Raw genomic sequence first — 22060 nt, 5'->3', positions numbered from 1 at the left:
ATAAGTATCGAAATCAGATTACAACATCTAGGCAAGTTATTTACATTTAAATTTTCATATTTTATTGATTCCACAAACATGCGAAATGACATCTTATTTTGCATTTCTACAGCTTTAAGTTATGATTATTTTGCAAAAACTGTTTAAATTGATATAAAATTTAATTATCTTTAGAAAAATTTCTACTTTTGAATTCTGGGAAAGTGCATGTTGTTTCTACTTTAACAATGAGAGCTAAACTGTGTGCATCTAATTTTATCAAATATGTCAAATACTGCTAAAAACCACAAAGAATGCAGGTTTGTATTCTTTGCTTTAGTGAATGTCAACGAGAGCTAACATCAAACCTAAAAGAATTATACTGAAGATTATACTGAAATAGGAAATCGCTTTTAATGATCATAAAGTTCTACTTGAAATTTGTAGAAAATGTTGCTCTGGTTTGAGAAGGAAGGAAAGTGGAAAAGACATCACACTTATATCATTGTATAAGTTTGAGACTTTAAATCTTCGACCAGAAACTCAGGGCTATCACTGTGACCGTTTGATCTGTTCAAATGGAAAACTGAGAAACAATGGTCAAATGAAAATTCATTTGGCACAAAGTTTAGCAGCTAGAACACCTTCTTTAACAGGAGAGAAAAGATTCTCAGATTGCTTTTCAGTTATTTGCAAAAGATTGCCTCACAACTGCACAAAAGGCACTTAGAGAAATAATCTTGTTGCTATTGTAACAAAGGATCCTTTAGCATCAGAAAGAGGTTGGAATTGACGGAGGAGATGGGTTCCTGAAAGTTAGCCTGGGAATTATTAAACTAAATCATGAACCTAGCATTCTTCCAGCAAAACTCAACTGCACAAGGTTTTTAAGTATAACGATTTGTTGTTTGACACTAGTGTCAAACAACAACTTGTTATTGTTGAGGAGTTGCAAGATTTAAAACTTGCAAATATTATTATTACTTTTCTTTTTAATTATACACCTCCCCAAGCCCAAGAAGACCACTACAGTCGAGGAGGCTACTTTTGTGGTTACAACCCTCTCTCAACTCTTCAACTCCGAAGCACGAACCTCGACAAAAAAGGCTGCTGTGCGGAGAAACAAGTTGAGCGCAGTACTACCAGGGATGTGGTTGGGATTGAACTCGGAACTTCGTGCAGAGAAGCAAGTTGAGCGCGGTACTACCAGGGACATGGTGGGGAACTCAGAACTTCTCACTTATGAGGAGAGCGCTCTACCACTACACCACTACCCCACTAATTATTTGTAGGCTTCAAGCACACTCAAATGCACATCTCTGCACCTGGTGTGAATCTGATTCAAAGGAACTTGTAAAGCAAGGGAAATTAAGGACTTTTTAATCTCTGTCTCACTCTATAAGTCAACAGGTTCCAATATCAGAAAAGCTTGTGACTATGAAAAATGTTGTTCATTCTCCAATACTTAAACAACCTAGAGACACTTTGGCTTTGAAGTTCCTTCCTCCGATGGAATTGCATCTCCTAATTGGAGTTTTTATTCATCTGTTTGCTGCGCTACTTCGAATTTTTCTTCAAGCAACTCTTAGGACTGATGCATTACACATTAAGCAACAGCCTTACCATGGTGAACATTTTTGCAGGAAATAAATCCAGAAAGCTGCAAATCAGTATTTATATTCTTCAATTAATTGCTGAGAAACACTCATGCTATGCAGCCATCCCATTCATTAATACTTTCCAAAAATTCAATGCAGTAGTTTCTGGCTTAATTGGGTGCAATCTTGATCCAAACAACCCACAAATAATTGAAGCATTCAGGGTGTCTTATGTAGCATTGCAAAATGTCTGTTACACCTAAAGCCCATGCAGTATTTTTCCATATGAAAGATTTCATCAATAGACATGGCCAAACTCTTGGAATTTACTCAGAACAGGTAACAGAAAATTTCAGGCATCAAAATTTTCAGATGCACTGGCAAAGGCACAAAGCCCCAATCATCCAGAATACAGTAAGAAATTGCAAACTTGTTTCCTTGATTTCAATAGTAAACATTGCTTGTGGAAAGTCATTTAAGAAAAAGGGATTTAAGAATGAATTATTTTAGAATTTGTTCCATGTAAAAGAAACTTTTACATGGAACAAATAACAAACATAAATAACAAGTAATAAACATGAAGTATTTTTTTGTGAAAATACTTCATGTTTATTACTTGTATACCTTCAAGAATATATCATTTTGTTTTCCTTGTTTATTTTTATTGTTTAAACTGAGGATTTTTACCACTGTAAAAAGCAATATAAGCTGTAATTTCGCATGTTTATGCAATCAATAAAATGTGAAAATTCAAATGTAAATAACTTGCCAGAATGTAATCTGATTTTAATAGTAACCCCCATAGTGTGGGCTATCATTCCACTAAAGGGTTTCTCTGGGTCAGAAAGTTAAGGTTAGAACATGTTTTATAACAGTGTGAGAAACATTTTTCTTAAACTCAAAAAAAAATTAATACAACTATTTACAATTATAACTAACTTATGCAATTTTCAACTATAAAATATTTTAATTAACTTTTTTTTATATATTATATCTTTAATTATTTGTTATTAATAAATTATTAGTTAATAAAAAAATATAATAAAAAGGAAAAATTTTATTTATAATATTGGTTAGAGTTGTTTTAAAGAGACAGCGTTACTAATAGAGCTTGAGAAGTAAGAAGTTATTTTAAATGATCATGCCCAGACATTTAATTGTAAAAATAAAAATTGCTATCTTATTAAAAAAAAAAAAAACTTAATTTATTAACAAGAACTATAGTCCGAATATATTTTGCACTATTTAGGCTTTAAAATGCACACTTCAATCTAGACAGATTTTTCAAAAAAGAAAAAAAAAGAAAATGTAAAAAGGAAATTAAAAAAACTTTTGTATATTTTTATATAAAAAGAGAGCTGATTCCTAAAATCATTGAAATAGTGGTCAAGTCAAGTTTGTAAACAACAAGAACTGCATAAAATTTGTTTTGCTTGTGTATATTCTGTCAAGGTGTACAAGCACATAAGTTGTTTATGCACCAGTGAATGATATGCAGCTAATAATTAAGGATCAGACATGATCCTTAATTATTAGTTGCATATGTTGGTTCTCAGAAAATAAAAACCAACATTTGACCTAAACCTATTATGCTGGCTTTGTAACATAGCTAACAAATGATGAGAAATCTCAGATCTCCACACATCAAAAACATACTTGAAAGTCACTCAAAAAATGATGCCACCCACATCTTGGGTAGGGGGGGGCGGTAGGGCTAAACATTAAAATTTTTGGGATACATACATACGCAAATATATCATAAGAGAATGAAACTAAACATTTTATTAACTAATTACATTAACTTAAGTATTAGATTAAACTCTGTAAACAGTAAAAATAATAAAAAATTTTAATCTTGAAAACTAAGATAAAACAGATTTTTTCAAAACACTATTTATTAATTTCTTTTACCATAAACTAACAATAACAAATAATATCCATATTTAAAATAAGAAATATAAATAAGACCATCAATATTTTATTTTATTCATGTTTACAATTTATTCATGTGCACTTGTTTTACAACTTTTTTGAACAACTATAAGGTATTATTATGATATAAACATATTTTTAATAATATTTTTTTTGGATAACACTTTAAAGCTATTGGATAATAAAAATTCACAAAATCATTGAAGTAGTGTGACATAACAGGACTCGGATTAGGTGATCACGAATTGCGATACCTGGAAATGCTTCCGGTCTTTAAATTTTTAGCATTTTAAAAACCATAAAATTGTTTTGATCACTAAACTTAACAGCTGTTGATCAATGAAAAACATGTATGTTGATCTTGGGTTATGATATAAAATCTTATTGCAAAACCATATTTTTACTACTATTTTTATTATTATTAAAGATTATGATTTAAACTTTAATATTTTAATTCATTTCATAAATCATCAGATAGAACTAGAAAAATAAAGCACAATAAAGTACGATATAATTATTTAAAAACTAAACACAACAGTCTAGAGGAATTTAGCGGTGATCAAATATTTTAAATAAAAGAAATTGTTAAATAAGGTAAAATACTTTTATATCTTATTCAATATTTTCTTATAAATTAAATGCTCATAGCTCTTTTGCAGATATGTATACAAAATTAAAAGATAGAGGAGTTTAAAAATATATATAAACTAATAAAAACATTTTTTAGTTATTTTAAAACAAAGCAAAAAAACTCTAATAAATTATTTTAAAATATATCTTTTTTTATTAATATTTTTATTATCAATTAATTTCTTATTTAAAACATTCAAATTTTTAAATAAATAACTCTTTAAACTTTCCCCTAAAACAAAAATCGATATTTATATTTCATGCAATGCGCAAATAGCTTAAGCATAATTTTTTATTGGTTGATTTTTCATACAATGTTTTATACAATGCACAAATAGCTTTAGCATAGTTTTATATTGGTTGATTTTTAAATTACAGCACAACTTTTTTAGACCTATAGTAATTTTTGTCTAACAACTTCTTTATTTATTTATAATCCCTAAATTACCTTGTGTTAAAAAATAATTAAAAATAAGTTTTGACTGTTATTACTTTTATGGTAGTAAATTTATTGTTTTGTTTTTTCATTATTTTTGCAATACAATAAATTTATTGTTTTGGTTTTTTATTATTTTTGCAATACAATAAACTGACCGTTTCATTAAAACATTGTTCACGGTTTTTAATAAACCAAGAATTTAATGACCAGAAATATTTCCGGATATTGAAATTTACAATCACTTAATTCGATGTGGTCAAAAGTAAAGTAAAAAAGAATTATGGTCAAAAGTAGTGTGGCACTGGTAATTATCAAACTAGCAACAAAAATATACCTTATAATTGTATTACAGCAAGATATGATGGAAGATTCTGAACACAAAGAAATTCTTTTGTTGAATTCCAACCAAACCATATGAACTACTTTAGTTCTTTAAATAAAAAAAAGTATATCAAAAATATATGTCAAAACATAATCAAATCAAAAACTTATTTTTTTAAAAAAAGTTATATGCACAATAATTTAAAAAATAATATTGTGTCATGTTATCAAGAACCAAATTACGTTTTTGCAAAGTTTAAAAAATAATTTTTTAAAAAGGTTTTTTTTAAAAATGAGGTTGTCAAATGAAATTTTTAAAATAAAATGGCAAAATGAATTTAACAGAAAATGACAATATATGTTTTCTTTATAACACAATATTTGTTTTTTTGTTGTTGTTTTAATAAAAGAGTTAATGCAAATCTTGGGAGTTGATGCAAACCTTGATAAAATCTAAATAAAGAACTTTATAAAATTCAAGATGAATTAAAAGATCCTTTTTACAAATTTTGGTAAAAAGTTGAAGACAAATATTAACATAGCAGCTGTCGTGCCTTGACAGAAGGTTCGGTTCAATATCATTTTATGTAGGAATTCAATTGTTTCAACATTTAAACTAAAGCTATAGAGTAAAAAACTGATACTTTTTAAACAAAAATGTTTTCTGACTCTTAAATAACTTAATGAAATGCTTCTATATTTTTATAGATGATAGAACAGAGTATAATATATAATATATAATTGTTATATTAATTTCTACAAACATAGTATATATCTCAATTAAAATATACCTCATTTTAAAGAAGTATTTAATTTTAAAAAATAAAAATCTATTAAACATTAAATGTTTAGACATATAAAGTCATTGAACAAGTCACTATGTCTTTGTTAAATAATGTTTTTGTAAGCAGAACTCATTTATTAAACCTATTGCCATAAAAATGAAGAAGAGCTTTAGAAAAGAGAAAGAAGAAAAAATTAAAACATTGGAAATTGGATATTGGAAAAAAAGAAAAAATATATTGGAAATATCAATATTTCATTTTCATTCCAATTCATCTGGAGAAAGTCTTAATATATTTATATATAACATTTTAACGAAATAACTATAAAATTATAATTAAATTATAAACATGAAAATCTTTTGTTGAAGCAGTAAATAAACTAAGCTAATTAACAAGTAAGCAAGTCAGAGCTGCTCATATTTAAAGATGTTTTGAAGAGATTCTAAATGAAGTAATACTTTTCTTTAATTTGTAAAAATATTTAAAAAAAACTGCAATCTTCGTTGCAACTAAGAAAATTAACTTTTAAAAAATTATAGTAAGAAAAAAAAAAAGAAATTTATGCTTAAAAATAAGATTTCCTTTAACCACTGATTGCGTTTTGCCCAAAGGCTCATTCATTCAATCATCTTATAATATACAAAATAATACATGTTAAAAAAGAGTAGATAAACAATCTAATTATGTCTGTGGTGAATGTGGCCAGAATCTTTATATTTTTCTAGGCTCAAAAGAAAGTAAAACTTTATTTTTTATATATGAAATCTAAATGGAAAAATATTGTGAAAGTGCAAATAAGACCAGTTAGTGAATAGGAGCAAAAAAATAAAAGAAACTCAAGAAAACAAATAAAATAATGAAAGTAATAATTAGGACACGTTTCATTATTATTATTTTACAATAATTTTCAGTTGGAATCAGATAACTTTAATACTAATTATAAAGAACTTTTCATCATGCATATAAAAATTTTAACTATAAAATCTTAATGTACATCATATTGGTTTGACAGAATTTAGATTAAATATAACAACATAATAAAACACAACAGCTGCATCAATAGGCAGTACAACATTAAAGGTATATATAACATTAATTATATATTAAAGGTATATATAACATTAATTATATATTAAAGGTATATATAACATTAATTATATATTAAAGGTATATATAACATTAATTATATATTTAAAGGTATATATAACATTAATTATATATTAAAGGTAATGCAAATTTTATTAAGAATAATGTTTCTGATTAAGCATTGCTATGTGCCATAAAAAATTTGAGAAACCAAAGTTAAGTGTTATGAAATAAAATATAATAAAGAAAATATATTGAAAAAAAAGTAAAAAAAAAATGCACCTATTCAATACAGATATCTTGTCCAAATATTTAAACGAAGTAGCAGGTTGTGGTGTAATAACTTCTGTATTGTCAATGCCAGACAACATCTTAAAAAAAAAAAGTTGAAAATGTTTTAATGTTGAAAGATTTTATGTATATACCAATAAAAAGGCGCTCTACATATGCATTACAATGAACTCAAATGCATTAAAGTGCATTGTAAAACAATGAATTTTTGAAATTCGCTAGTAGTACCTCTAAAAAAAGTGCATTTCTACATATTTTTTGAAATTTTTTATTTTTTTTAAGCTTTTCATAAAACAACTATTTTTAAAATTTTTATAACTTAAAATTCTTGTGAGTTTGAGCTCAAAAAAAAATTTTTCATACTAGGGACTAATGTAAATTTTTCTTTTTTTTTCTTTTTTTCTTTTCAACATCTTCCGCCCAACAAGTCTGCAAGCAACAACTACTAGAGTTGGAAGTTACTAAAAGTTAAGTTGAAGTTTATAGTGCAAGATAATGATTAACAGATGACTTAAAAGATTGCAAATTATATGAATCAGGAAACAAGATAAAAAAAGCAAATTCCAAAGAACTGATGTTTGAGGAAAAGAATCAGACAAATAAGAATTTTTAAAGCACTTAGGAACAGTCATTGTAAATGGACTAAGCCTAATTAAATGACGAGTAACACAAGAATCAATTTAATGGCACAAGAGAAGCTAGTTCTTTAGAGCAACACCTACTACAGTGTTCATGGAGAAAAAAAAAAGCAACATTTGAACGATGTGACAATGTTAAGTGTCCCTGTTTATACTTTTGGAGTGCATTGTCGAGGTCACATTTGAAGCCTTTTGTTTCAGCCTAGGGTTTATTAATAGTAATAAGGCAATTGCTTAGACTATTAGATTGTGTACTGAGTACTATCTGTGGTTTGAGTCAAGTTCTTTAAAAAATTTAAAAATGACTTAAGTATCAAAAACTATATAACACAAAACCCATTGACAACACCAAGTTCTCTGAATCTATTATTCAATAATATTTGTGGTCTCCAAAGTTGTTTTCTTCTGTTAAGTCTTATCTCTTGCAAAGTTTACTAGACCTACTTCCTCTTTGTGAGACTAAGTTAAGTTCAGCTGCCTCATCTTGTGATGGTGGTGTTGATGATTATCTTCCTTTGATTCATTAAGACTCCAATAGTCACATGCTTGGCTCGGGCATTTACATTTGTAAGAATTCACCCATTTGTTGGGAAAACAAAGTTTGAATCCACAGACTATTCTTTTATATGCTTTTGTTTAGCACCAAGACCAAACCCTTTTCTCTTTATCCTTCAGCCAATATTGTTGTTGTTGTTTGTGACTTGTTCATCACACTGAATGATTTAGTTCTAATGTAAGTGACTCTGCAGGCATTAAAAACCACAACATTTGCCTTTTTCAATCCCTAACTCAAATTGTCAACTATCCAACTTTTTTACCAGACAATCCTTATCATTTACCTCCACTGGACTCATTCCAAGTCAAGCCTTACACTTCTCCATGGTTTTCCTCACATTGTGCTGTTGCAGTTTCCAATTGCAACCATTACTTTCATATCTATCAGCAAAACAATTCTCCAGAGAACAGAGGTCTATTTACTATTGCAAGAAACCATTGTAAAAAGGTTTTGTCTAAGACCAAAGCCCACTGTTCTCAGGTCACCAAGTCATGTATTTCATCTAAAAATTTAGACTATTGTAACTTCTGGAGAATCTTTAACAGTATCTATAATTAGGGCAAACCTGTTGTTTCACCTCTCTTGTATGGTTCAGATTTTGTCACCTCGCCTAAAGGCAAGGCTGAATCATTTGCTAAGAACATCTCATCAATATCATCTCTTGATTCCACTAGTCGCTAGAAACAAGACATAAGTCGAGTGGAGGTAAATGATAAGGATTGTCTGGTAAAAAAGTTGGATAGTTGACAATTTGAGTTAGGGATTGAAAAAGGCAAATGTTGTGGTTTTTAATGCCTGCAGAGTCACTTACATTAGAACTAAATCATTCAGTGTGATGAACAAGTCACAAACAACAACAACAATATTGGCTGAAGGATAAAGAGAAAAGGGTTTGGTCTTGGTGCTAAACAAAAGCATATAAAAGAATAGTCTGTGGATTCAAACTTTGTTTTCCCAACAAATGGGTGAATTCTTACAAATGTAAATGCCCGAGCCAAGCATGTGACTATTGGAGTCTTAATGAATCAAAGGAAGATAATCATCAACACCACCATCACAAGATGAGGCAGCTGAACTTAACTTAGTCTCACAAAGAGGAAGTAGTTAAATTTTAAAAAAAAATTTTAAAAGTTTTAAATTTTTTAAAGAACTTGACTCAAACCACAGATAGTACTCAGTACACAATCTAATAGTCTAAGCAATTGCCTTATTACTATTCATAAATATGGTCTAATTTTAAACATTGCAGCTAGCCTTTCAATTAGAGATTATTATGCCTTGATATTTTTTGAAGATAGCCTTCACTTAAAATAATTCCTACATTTTAAAAATAGTAAGAACTCAAAAACAAAAAATAAATCAAAACATACCTTATGATAAATTGATGGAACAGAAATATTTGGAACTTGTAAATGAGCATCTTTTTGAAGTTTTTGATTATTCACAACCTAAAACATAAATATATCGTTCAAGGTTATTAGAATAAGAAAAATATCATTATTTAAAAAACTTTAAAACAAATGTTTTAATAAAAACTTTAAATTATATTCATTCTTGAAAAATATTTCAAGACTTTTTTTTCGAAAAAACTCATTTCAGTTTCTTGAAATGAATTTTTTGTTTTAAAATTATTACTTTTGTAGAAAGTCATCATTTTAAAAACTTTAAATTGACATTTTTAAGTTTACATTTTTATACTCAAAATAATATAATCTTACTTAAAACAACGCTATTCCATGCTACACGTTAATACGATTTAAATCGAGAAAACAAAAATTTAGATTTTTTACTTTTCAAAAATAAAAAAACATACTTAACTATAATATTGCAATAACCTAAATGTATAAAAAAAACTTACTTGCTGTTATTTTAGTTATTATTTTCAAAAATCAAAATACATGCGCCACAGCGTGACATTCTTTTGTCACACCATGACGCTCTTATTTTAGCAATAACTCCTAAAATACTAAAAAGAATAATTAAGATTTAATCCTAAAGAACATATACTTTTTTACCAAAATAATATAAATTTAAATGCTTTTTTCATACTCATAAAAGCTTCTTCAGCAAAAACATCAAGGTGCGTAGAATGGATCAACATTGTTGGTTTAAAGTTTTTAAATACAAAAATTCTTAACTTAAAAATTTTAAAATATTTTTGAAAAATTAAAAAAAAATAGCAAATCAATACTTTAAAAAACAAATTTAAATTAAAGTGCAGCTTTCAAAAAAATAAATTGCACAAGCATTTTTTTTTTAAATTTGAATAAATTTGAATAAAATTTTTAATTATTTGAAAACAGCATTATATTGATGCACTGTATTAAAAAATTGTCAAATATAAATTCATTTGACATTAAAAAATCAACTGTGCTTATATTCATCAAACCATCTTGCAAAAAAAATGAAACAAATAGGAAGAAATTCCAAATTTAGGCAAATAGTCAAATTTCAATACTTAGTATGGCAATCCTTTGCAAGAATAGCTTCTTACAGATGTAGAGGCATCGATTAAACAAGAAATTTTGTTTCTACTGGAGTTATTTTCTCCCATGCTTCAACTATAGCTGCTTTTTAATATCATTTTGTCTTCTGTAAGCTTGATCTCCAACTTTCTGGTATAGAATGTCTCACAAATGCTCAATTGGATTAAGGTCAGAAGAACATTCCATCATGGGCAGACCATTCTATCATAGGCAGGCCATTCTATCACATTAATATCATTATTTTGAAAATATACCTTTGTTGCTATGACAGTATGTATCAGGTCATTATCCTGTTGAAACACAAAATTATTTCTGAATCTAAATTTACAGAGGGCTTTAAATTTTGATTTAAAATATACAAACTGGCTTTCATAGTCGATTCAACTAAAGTCAATTCGCCAGCTCCTCGTAAAGCCATTGATTCCAACACCATGACATTTCCACCAGTGTTTCACTGTTCCTCTCATGTAACTTAATTTTTATACCTCACTTTGTTTCTGCAAGACTTTTTGCTGCCAATCTGATGATATCAGATTAAACTTAGGTTCATCACTATAAACTTCTTTCTTCCAGTACTCAATAGGCATCTTCATATACATTTTTTGCGAATAACAATCTTTGTTTCATAATTTAGAGTCAAATGGGGTTTTTCGTGACATACTCTACAGTGAAATCTTTGCTCTCTGATTCTAGTTTGAGCTAAAATCATGATTTTTAACTTTGTCTGCTTTTTATCTTTTGAGCACTTCAAACCTGTTTTGCTTGAGTTGAAAAATTATGTTTTAATGGCAGGTGTTTTTCTTTGACAGCCTGTTCTTGCAATAATAATTGTAGTATCATTCAAATTATGTTTTTTTATAATACCGCTGACTGTTCAAAAAGGGATTCCAGTCTGCTTATTAACTTCTTTGTAGATCTTACCATTATTCCCCAAATCCTCAACTAAGTTTTCTTGATAAATTGTCTAATATCATTTTACAACGCGCATGTTACTATAATTAATAAATAATTATAAATTAATCAATTTTATTCAATTAATCAATATCTTATGGGTTACATTGATTTGAGACTTGTGACTCTGACTCTAGCTTATGTTCAGTTTTTCCTTTAGGTAGTTCAGACTTACTAATGTAATAATGGTAGAGTGCTCATTTCATAAGTGAGAAGCAGAGGCGTGGTGGCCCCAGAGGTTATGCGGGATTCCCGCATGGGCTTTTAACTTTTTCATCTAAATATGGGCCTTTTGACAAATTTTAATCTTTTCTACATTTTAAAGAAATTCCACAATCATTTACAATATTTTTGTTTGCACAAATTAAATTGTATTAATCCCTTGATTTTAAGTCTTCAACTTTAAGCGCAATTATATGAATATTTTGCATAATAATAATATTGCTCTGAAAACAAAGTAGATATTTTAAGACGTATTATGATATTTTTTTCATAAGAAAAATTATGAACCCATAAACAGTTTTTGACAATTGTAATGTTGACAAAATAAATTTAAAAAAGTCCGCAGACCCATATTATTATTGTTGGACTTAAATTAACATAATTTAAAATTTAACCCCAAAATATTTTTTTAAATGAATTTAAAGGCAATACAATTACTATAATATAGTAAATCGCAATACAATTACTATAATATAGTAAAACGCAATACAATTACTATAATATAGCAATTGTAATGCATATTAATTCATTTAAAAAAATATGTTGGGTTAAATTTTAAATTAAGTTAATTCAAGTCCAACCATATTAATATGGGTCTGCAGACTTTTTAAAAAATTTTTTATCAACATTACTATCGTTAAAAATCGTTTACAGGTTCATAATTTTAAAACACAATACAATTACTATATTATAGTAACTGAATTGCGTTTTAATTTATTTAAGAAAGATGTTTTGGTGTTAAATTTTAAATTAAGCTTTATATAAATAAGTATCGAATTCATGTTTTGCATTTTTGTAACTTTTCAAAACAGATATAAACTTGTTTTATAATAAATAAAGTTTTATATCTTTATACAGTTTATATTATTGTATAAAAATAAACAAATAACTCCGTAATATCCTGTCCTCAGACAGATCAAAAAAAGGATGATGGCTGACAATCAGATTTCTGATGAATCTTTGTTGATGAAACACAGTGTAAAATGGAAAAAAAAATTTGTTAAGTGATTTTCTACTAATATATATATACATATTTTTTTTTTTTTTTAATTTACACTTTTGCCGATAAAAAAAATTTACAGTCGTAACTTATAAAAAAATAATTACATGACCGGGGCTAGAAGAAGACAAATTTAGTCTTATCATTAAGCCCCAAAATATATATATATATACAGTATTGTGCAAATTAGTTCGGACAGTGGCAAAATTGGAATAATTTTCACAATAAGTCCGACTTTTAGCTATGATACTAAAGATTCTCTTGTTTTTTCAGATAAATAAGCGTTTTACTGTAGTCTAGTGGTGTCTGGCAACTCTTTTCTGCCGGGAAAACATTCTAGCGAATGCATCAGTGGCTTCAGTGCTACTCCAGGCTTTGTGCAGAAAGGTTGTGACGGAGGTTGTGACGAATTATTCACCTTGTATTCACAATTGACATCACTCCCAAGAAACGTGCAAGCATTATAGCTCTTAAAGAACATGCTGGTTTGAGCATTAGACAGATTTCTAAGAAAATGAAGGTGGCCAAGTCAACCGTTGGTGTCATCTTGAAAAGAAAAAAAGACACTGGTGAATCTTCAATACTGCAACAAGGAAGATGTGGAAGAAAACGCAAGACAACACCTCGCGATGATACAGTCATCATCAGAGAAAGTATAAAGAATCCTAAGAAAACAAGTGCAGACCATCAGAGAGATTTGTCCACATCAGACATAAATATTTCTTCAACTGTCCGACGAAGGCTCCTTAAAGTTGGCAGATTTGCCAGAAAACCTCTAAAGAAACAGTTATTGACATCGGTTATGAAGAGAAAACATCTTCAATGGGAATGTAGGTATTCTCAATGGACAACAGACGACTGGAAAAAAGTAGTATTCTCCGACGAATCGTATTTTGAAGTCCATGGCTACAGGTCAAAGTTTGTGAGATGAAGCAAAGGTGAACCGCTTCGGTCAGGACATATTCAACAAGCACCCAAACGTCCGCCTAAGAAGATGTTTTGGGGTAGTTTTAGTGTTAAAGGCCTTGGACGACTCATTAACGTAGAGGGAATGATGAATAGTGATAAATACAAGGCTATTTTGGAGACTCATTTGCTTCCTAGTATGACAAGGGACTTTCCTGATGGAGATAGCATTTTTCAGCAGGATCACGCACCATGTCATACTTCACGTAAATGCACATTCACTATGCGCACATTCTTTGAAGAAAGTGGACTGGAGATTTTAGACTGACCTGGAAATTCTCCAGACATTAATCACATTGAAAACTTATGGGCTATAATCAAACAAAGACTCCTGAAAGAAGACTGTTCGACAATGGCAAAGCTAATTAGTGCTGTAATTAGGACCTGGTATCATGATGAGCAAGTGACTAAAATAAGTTCAACTTTGGTCAAATCCATACCAAATCGTGTTCAAATGCTTGTAAAAGCAAAAGGAGGTCATATTTCCTATTAATTATATCATATTTTGTACCATTGGCATGTTTTTTTTGAATAAAACTTCAATGTGGCAAATAATTGTGTTATTTCAACCACTGTCCGAACCAATTTGCACAATACTGTATATATATATATATATATATAAATATATATATATATATATATATATATATATATATACATAAATATATATATATATATATATATATATATATATATATATATATATATATATATATATATATATACATATATATATATATAAATATATTTATATACATATACATATTTTTTTCATATGGACCTTTACATCAAGCATATATGGTAAAATACCGCATATATAGGCCTTTTAATAAAAATCCCGCATGGGCTTTTTAGAACCACCACGCCCCTGGTGAGAAGTCTTAAGTTTGATCCCCACCATGTCCCTGGTAGTACTTAACTTGTTTCTCCATGCAGTGACTTTGTATCTCAAGGTGTGTGTTTTGTATTTAAAGAGTTAAAAGAAGGTTGTAACCACTATAAAGTAGCCTTCTTGACTGTAGTGGCCCTCTTGGCTTTCGAGTCTTTAATAAAATAATTTAAAAAAAAAATTATTTTTTTCTTGCATACATGGATTTGATCTCTGATACTCCTATGATAAGTTAGTTTGTTGATAGTTTGTACGTTTGTTTCTTTAATAGTGAATGATGTTAGTTCTCCAAATATAATAGTAATTGATAATTTGTTCTCCTAATATAATACTGAATTTCCAAACAAAAGTTTGGTTGAAGTAACTTCAACCAAAACTCAATCTCGCAAAAACTGTCATTCAGTTCCTTCATGCTCAAAAATTTTTAATACCAGTTTTTTTTTTCTCAAATATAGGTGCTTATGATCTTCTACATTTTCGCTATTTTTTAAACTTTTACTTATTAATTTAAATTAGTTCTCTTTTAAAAAGATATACTTGTTTTTTGTTTGTAAAGTCTTGATTTAAATTCAGTATATATATATATATATATATATATATATATATATATATATATATATATATATATATATATATATATATATATATATATTTATATATATATAATAAAATAAATATTAAATATAAATTAAGTTGACTATTAAAAAAGAAATTAAATATAAATAAACATATATAAAATATTATTTAATAGATATTATATAATATATGTAATATTGCCATAATTAAGTAGCCTCCTCATCGGTAGTAATGTTCTCGGCGTTGGGGAGGTGAATTAACAATATATATATATATATATATATATATATATATATATATATATATATATATATATATATATATATATATATATATATATATATATATATATATATATATACATATATATACATATATATAACAATTAAGCACTTGCATTAGCGCATTGGCAGTTTTCAGAATAGCGTTTTTTTATTCTTTCGATTATGCAATCAAAAAGTGCATCAAATTGTACTCAATTTTGCAATAAAAATCAACTCACAATAAATCATTTAGCAATTAGCTCTATAAAAATGACAGCATTGCAATTACTGAACTAAATATTGCATATGCAACTAAGTGCTCCCAATTTCTTATCTAAATATTGAAATTTACTGCATTACAGAAATTAATTGAATTGCGGTAATGGCAGTGCTTAATAACAATATTTAAAAATTTTGGACAAAAAAAAAATAAAACTATAGATTTATATATTTTTAAAAACAAATAATAAAAAATACTAAATATGTAATAAAAATCAAAAATTGAAAGCATTTTTCCTGAAATAATGTTTCTGAGATTTTTTTAAACGAGTTTTCAATATTGCTATGAAACAGGAAATGATATTAAAATTTTATTTGGAAATAATATTCTTTATGCTTGTTGACATTTTTTAATAATACTTGAAACTTTAACAGTAAACTTATTATGATCTATTATCCTTCATAAAAAAAAAGGACATAAAGTCCTTCATATAAAAAAGGATAATATCTTTTATAAAAAAAAGACAGAGTCCTTCATAAAAAAAGGACAATAACCTTCATAAAAAAGGACAATATCTTTCATTAAAAAAAAAGTCCTTTCATAAAAAAAGGACAATATTCTTCGTAATAAAGGACAATATCCTTTAAATAAATATCCTTTAAAAAAAAAGGATATAAGTCCTTCATAAAAAAAAGACAATATCCTTTATAAAGTACAAATATAATTTTAATTTAAAAAAATTGAATAATTCTCAGAAATTTTAAAAAAACATATCAATATTTTCTCAGTAAAAAATACTTTATTAACTAATATTAAAAAATCATAAACAACCTGATTATAAATAGCAAGCAGTAGAGCATCAACAGAACATGATATCTAAAAACATTTAGAAAAAAGTTTGTTTAATCATGCAAATCACTATGCATAATTAACTTTTCAATTTGTTGAAATAATTTAATTCAATTTATTGAAATGCTTAAGAAAGAAACTTTTATTATTGAATATGTTAATTAATACTCAGATTAGATTTAATTGACTAACTAAATTTAAACTTAATTGACTTTTTTTATAAGCCATTATGAATTTTTATAAGCCATTATGAATATTTAAAAATGATTTTTACCAATTAAAAAAGAAACCTCAAAATTGAGTTGCACAAAGTAGATAAAACCTGATTTAAAAACTAATACCTAATTCAATGTAATTTACTTAATTATCTAAGGTTAACTTGGACCTTGCTAATTTGTAATTTGTAAATTGTAGACAACATAGACAAATCTCTATCAAAATCTGAATCAGCTAACAATTAAATAAATATAGTCGCAACTTTAGATTATCTAGCTGTATTACCCCTACTTAACTTAGAATAAAGTTTATAACAACTTAACTTAATATAAATATTGTTTAACAACTAATGGGCTATCACTGTAGTATGGGGTTTACTTAAATCCACAGAAAAATTAAGAAGAATCAATATTTTCATAGTTTAAATAAGAATCTACAATTAAATCCTAATTACCACTAACAAAATATTTGCAAACTTGACAACTGTCCTGTTTTATAATACAAACTTTTGACTTATATTTTTTTAAACTACGTTTTTTAAGCAATACTACATTTTTAAAACAACAGATGTAAATCTATATTGTTTTTTTGAATTTCTTTTTAAAAAAAGGTGGAACTGCTCCTCCTGTTTTAGCCCATTTACTAATTGAAAACTTATTAAGTTACATTGTGTTTCGAGAGCTTTGTTTTTGAACCTAAAATTTGTTATTTCAGTCTCCAACTGTAATACTTGCATTTTTAATATACCTATCTGCTCCAAATTAGTTTTTTTTTTAGAAATTAATACTATTTAGCTCATGATTCCTATTTGAAATGAAAAAACCGTCTACATTAGATGATTTTTTTGAACTTCTTTTTAAGCATTCAAAATTATAGAAACAAATTTATAGATAAAAATATGGCAAAAAGTCAGATATTTTAATACAGCAACCTCTAATCAATAACCAATTATTCTGAAAATTTGAGCATATAAATGCCAGGTATATTCAGGAAGGCGTACAATTGCATGCCATATAATGGCATGCAATTGTACGACCAAGCAAATAAAACTTTGCTTTGACTTACAGCTATAAACATTTTAACAGGCGCACTGAATAAAAAAGATTTTATATGTTTATAGGTTTGAAATCAATAACATTGAAACTTTTATCTTTGCTAATGTTTTTATATAAGCAAAATGTTTTTAAATAAAGTAATAAATTACTGATATTAAATTTTGTTTAAAGTAACGAAAGTTGTATATAACTTTTTTTTGTTTATATTATATAAATTATATAAGTATACATTTTTTATAATATATGTTGTAAACGTTTTGACAACAATAGCTTCAATTATTTTTGTATAAACATCATTTAATACACTCAAAAAGATAAAAAGTTTTGTTGGAAAGTTATTACAATTAAATAACTTTGATCTTTAATAATGTTTTTTTATTATTGAAACACTTATGAGATGAAATCAGCTTGGTTGCTCTATTTTTTTAAAAGATGGAATCAGTTTGTTTGCCTAATTTTGAACATTTTCTAAATGATTTATATTCTGTTATTGTAAACAATGTATATAATAATTTTGCAAAAAAAAAATTAAAATTTTTAAAAACTTTATTACCATACCAAAAATTCATTGTTTTCTGCTTTTATTACTTTTGATTGTGTCACTTTTAATTATAGTATGTCAAAAAAATTGCTTTCAATTCCAGTTTATTGTAATTTGGTATATTTGATACATAAACAAAAATTACAGAAGTATAAAACTATAATAAAAAAACCATTAAAAATACCTCCTTTACATTAGCCACAAGACTTTTATAATGCAACCATATTATCACAGGAGTGACTTGAGTTATTAAAAGCAAACACCTTTCACTCTTCAAAGAATATGCCCAATATAAACATTGACACAAGCTTATCTAAAAGTAAAACGATTTTTGAAGAAGTATACACAAAAAAAAAAAACATTTAATTTAGCTGCTAGATTTAAATAAAAAAATAACAGTAAAAGAAATTAAGAATAATTAACAATATAAGAAACACTTTTAATTTGTTACCAGAATCAAATTGTTCAATTCATCAAAGATTTGGATTATTTCATCAGAAATAATCGCACCTGTTTCTTCTAAGAACGTTTCTAACTGCTCTTTACTTCTTTCCTAGTATTTAGATGCTTGCCACTGTTAGATTTAAAAATAAATAAATTCAAATAAATGTCTACTTACCAAAAATACTTGTGTATTTGTTAATTTTTTATTTTACCATTTTTAAAAACCTTATAAATTACCTTATAAATTTCTAACAAAGTTTCAATTGATTTACTCAATGACATGATGAGACTTTCATACAACACGCCATTATTAAAGATTCAAAATATTTTTTTTTTATATTTATTACAAATGTATAAAGGATAAAATCTAAAACATAAAAAAAAACTCATTATAATAGTTAAATTAAAGTTACAATTGTACAAACTGCTTACAGTTGAACTCTCTAATACTTTAACCCTTTGTGGTCCAAGGTCTGACAATGATTTTTTTTTTAGTTGTTTTATTTTTTCTTTAATTTGTGATGAATTTACATACAAAAAGATTTTTATTTTTTATTTTGGCTGTCTTAAAAATTACTATGGGATAAATAGGTCTCAACAGGCATTATCTAAACCAACAAAAAGTGCATATTATTTACAATGTACAGATAAAATTGTTCACTCGTGAAACTCTTTTATCGTTTATACATAAGAAAATTTTATAAGTACTACACTTGAAAAATGGCCTGGCTTCAACCTTCTTTTTTGAACAGACTTTGCACTTTCCTTGTTTTCCATCATGCTGTGGCCAATGAATTCCAAGATTTCTTTACCAATTGGTTGCGCTACTGAATAATTTGACTTTCTTCTTTTGTTAGTAGTAAATCTGTTGGAAGGAGATGATGACATTGGTCTGCAAAGATTTGGTGGCTTTCCTTTAATAACCATGGATTGTGCTGATCTTCGAAAGTCAAGAAGATTTATATTTTTATTGGACATTTTTTTATAAACATAAACATTGCATATTGTTCGGTCAACAAGACCAAAAAAATGCAATGCCACCACTTTTTGGATTTTCTAGAAGTACCATATAGCATTTCAGCTTTATCAACACCTCCCATAAAAGATATAATCTTTTACAGCTTTCGGACAACAAATCATTGATATGGTTCCATCCTTGTTCTTTCTCTTTATTTCTGATGTATCTGCTCTATGATAGTTTGAAATGACATAAACAGGTTTGTTGTTAATCCTTCCATATCAATATATAATCAAAGTCGCCTTGCTTTAGACACCTGTCTTTTATAAAGTCTTGTGGCATGTACTTTCTTTTTGTACGCAAAGTTCCACAACTTGATGAGAACCTGATGAGAGAGTAAATATTCCATTAGCAGAACGGATGTGAAATAATTATCAATAAAAACTTCATGAAACTTTCCTTGCAATGATTTTGTCATTTGATAATTGAATTTTTCTCCTAAACCAAAATATTTAGGCATAGAAAGATCAATTCTACAACTATTCTTTCCTTAATAAACCTCAAGTTTGTAAAGATAGCCATCCATATCTGCTAACGACCAAAATTTATAACCTGTTTTTATTGGTTTCATAGGATTGTATTGCTTTAATGAGCTACGCCCTTTGAAAAGAATCATGCTTTCATCAATACTAATTGAATGTAATACGCTGTATAATTTACAGTAAACTTTTTATTCAAGCTGCCAATTAGTGGTCACATTTTATAAAGTTTATCAATATTGGTATCTGGAACTGCATTATTGTCATTGACATGGATATTAGATAGTATCTGTAAAAACCTATTTCTAGATAAATGGTACAGACAAATCTTGTTCGCCATTCCAATAATGATTCCATGATGGTAATTCGTGATATCCCATCACCATGTTAATTCAGCTTAATAACTCAGCTTTTGACAACACAGAAACTCTTTTTTGTGTCTGATTGATATACAAATTACTTTGGAACAAGAAGGAATCCATTATTTAATTATCAAAATATTTTTAAAAGTAATCAACTGGTTTTTGGCATTCAGCAAAATGCACTTTGATAGGTTTTAAAATATTAATGTAGAATAAATTGAAATCATGTGCTTAATTATTATGAAGATTAATAAATAACATACTATAAATGTTATATAGTTAGTTAATGTATATGTACATTCACATCCAGAAAAAACACATCGAGAATATATGTATATATTCTCGATGAGCTTTTTTTGGATGAAAAATAAACAAACAAAAAAGCATTTTGAATTAATAAATAAAAAGGCACCTTCAGGTTAATTGAAGCTTGAAACAAATTCATTCTTTTCAATCTTGCTCCACATTATAGTCATTTTTATCTGAAAATCAATATCACAGATATCGCCATCATATAAAAAATCAGATGACTCATTCAGAATCATCTATTTTAACTTGCTTAATGGATAAGTCATTATTACACTGTTGTTCAGCTTGCAGTTTATCTAGTTCGAAAATCTCATCATTATCTGAATAGTCAGATAAACTACTGCTGTCTCCTAGGGGAATATCTTCTAAGATTATTTTTGCAGCTTCAGCAGCAGTATAATACTTTTTATGTTTCATTTTTATTATCTTTTTAAATAAATAAAATCAAATTAATATTAATAAATTAAACATAATACATACAAAACAAAGGTCCATAAAACCTGAAGGGACATATATGTCCCATAACAAAATAGTGAAAATAAACAAACTAGAACAAACTTTCAGTCATAAAATTTAATATACATTGATTATATTACTGCTAAAGAACACAACAAAAAGTTTTGAAAGTCTGTAATAATTTGAAAATGAATAATAAAGTTTTTTTCTCATACTAAAATCAAAATATGCGCAACATCAGCTTACCTTTATAAAAACAAGTATTTATGCCATAAAAGTACTATAAATGCCGCAAAATGTTGGTTTGAGATATAGCGAAACAATTATAGAAATGACATAATCAAAAATTTTGAGTTTCTTAACTACAAGTGAATGGCCATAGAGCCTTAAGTAAACTGTGACATTTATGTCCCATTGGACCACAAAGGGTTAAAAGAAACTTTAAAAAATTACAATTATACAAACAGATTACAGTTAAATTCTCAAATACTTTAAAAGAAATA

At 27.2% G+C, this 22060-nt stretch overlaps 1 protein-coding gene across 3 annotated transcripts in view; it reads right to left on the bottom strand.

Annotated features, from left to right (window-relative positions):
- The window catches only part of LOC100215340 (hyccin 2), a 36598-nt gene extending 17286 nt beyond the window's left edge, over positions 1 to 19312 (bottom strand). For all 3 annotated transcript variants that reach the window (XM_065799837.1, XM_065799838.1, XM_065799839.1), the window contains exons 1-7: positions 19171 to 19312; positions 18941 to 19042; positions 18674 to 18802; positions 16660 to 16704; positions 9626 to 9703; positions 7053 to 7141; positions 4913 to 5008 (exon numbers count right to left, since the gene is read on the bottom strand). In XM_065799837.1, the coding sequence (XP_065655909.1) occupies positions 4913 to 5008; positions 7053 to 7141; positions 9626 to 9703; positions 16660 to 16704; positions 18674 to 18802; positions 18941 to 19042; positions 19171 to 19215 (584 nt within the window). In that variant the 5' untranslated portion in view covers positions 19216 to 19312. The remainder of the gene's footprint in view (positions 1 to 4912; positions 5009 to 7052; positions 7142 to 9625; positions 9704 to 16659; positions 16705 to 18673; positions 18803 to 18940; positions 19043 to 19170) is intronic.
- Between the last annotated feature and the right edge of the window lie 2748 nt (positions 19313 to 22060).

The sequence above is a fragment of the Hydra vulgaris genome, chromosome 06 (assembly GCF_038396675.1).
Source record: "Hydra vulgaris chromosome 06, alternate assembly HydraT2T_AEP".
Lineage (NCBI taxonomy): Eukaryota > Metazoa > Cnidaria > Hydrozoa > Anthoathecata > Hydridae > Hydra > Hydra vulgaris.
The sequence above is the reverse complement of the archived record's forward strand: the minus strand, read 5'-3'. Positions and strand labels throughout refer to the sequence as shown.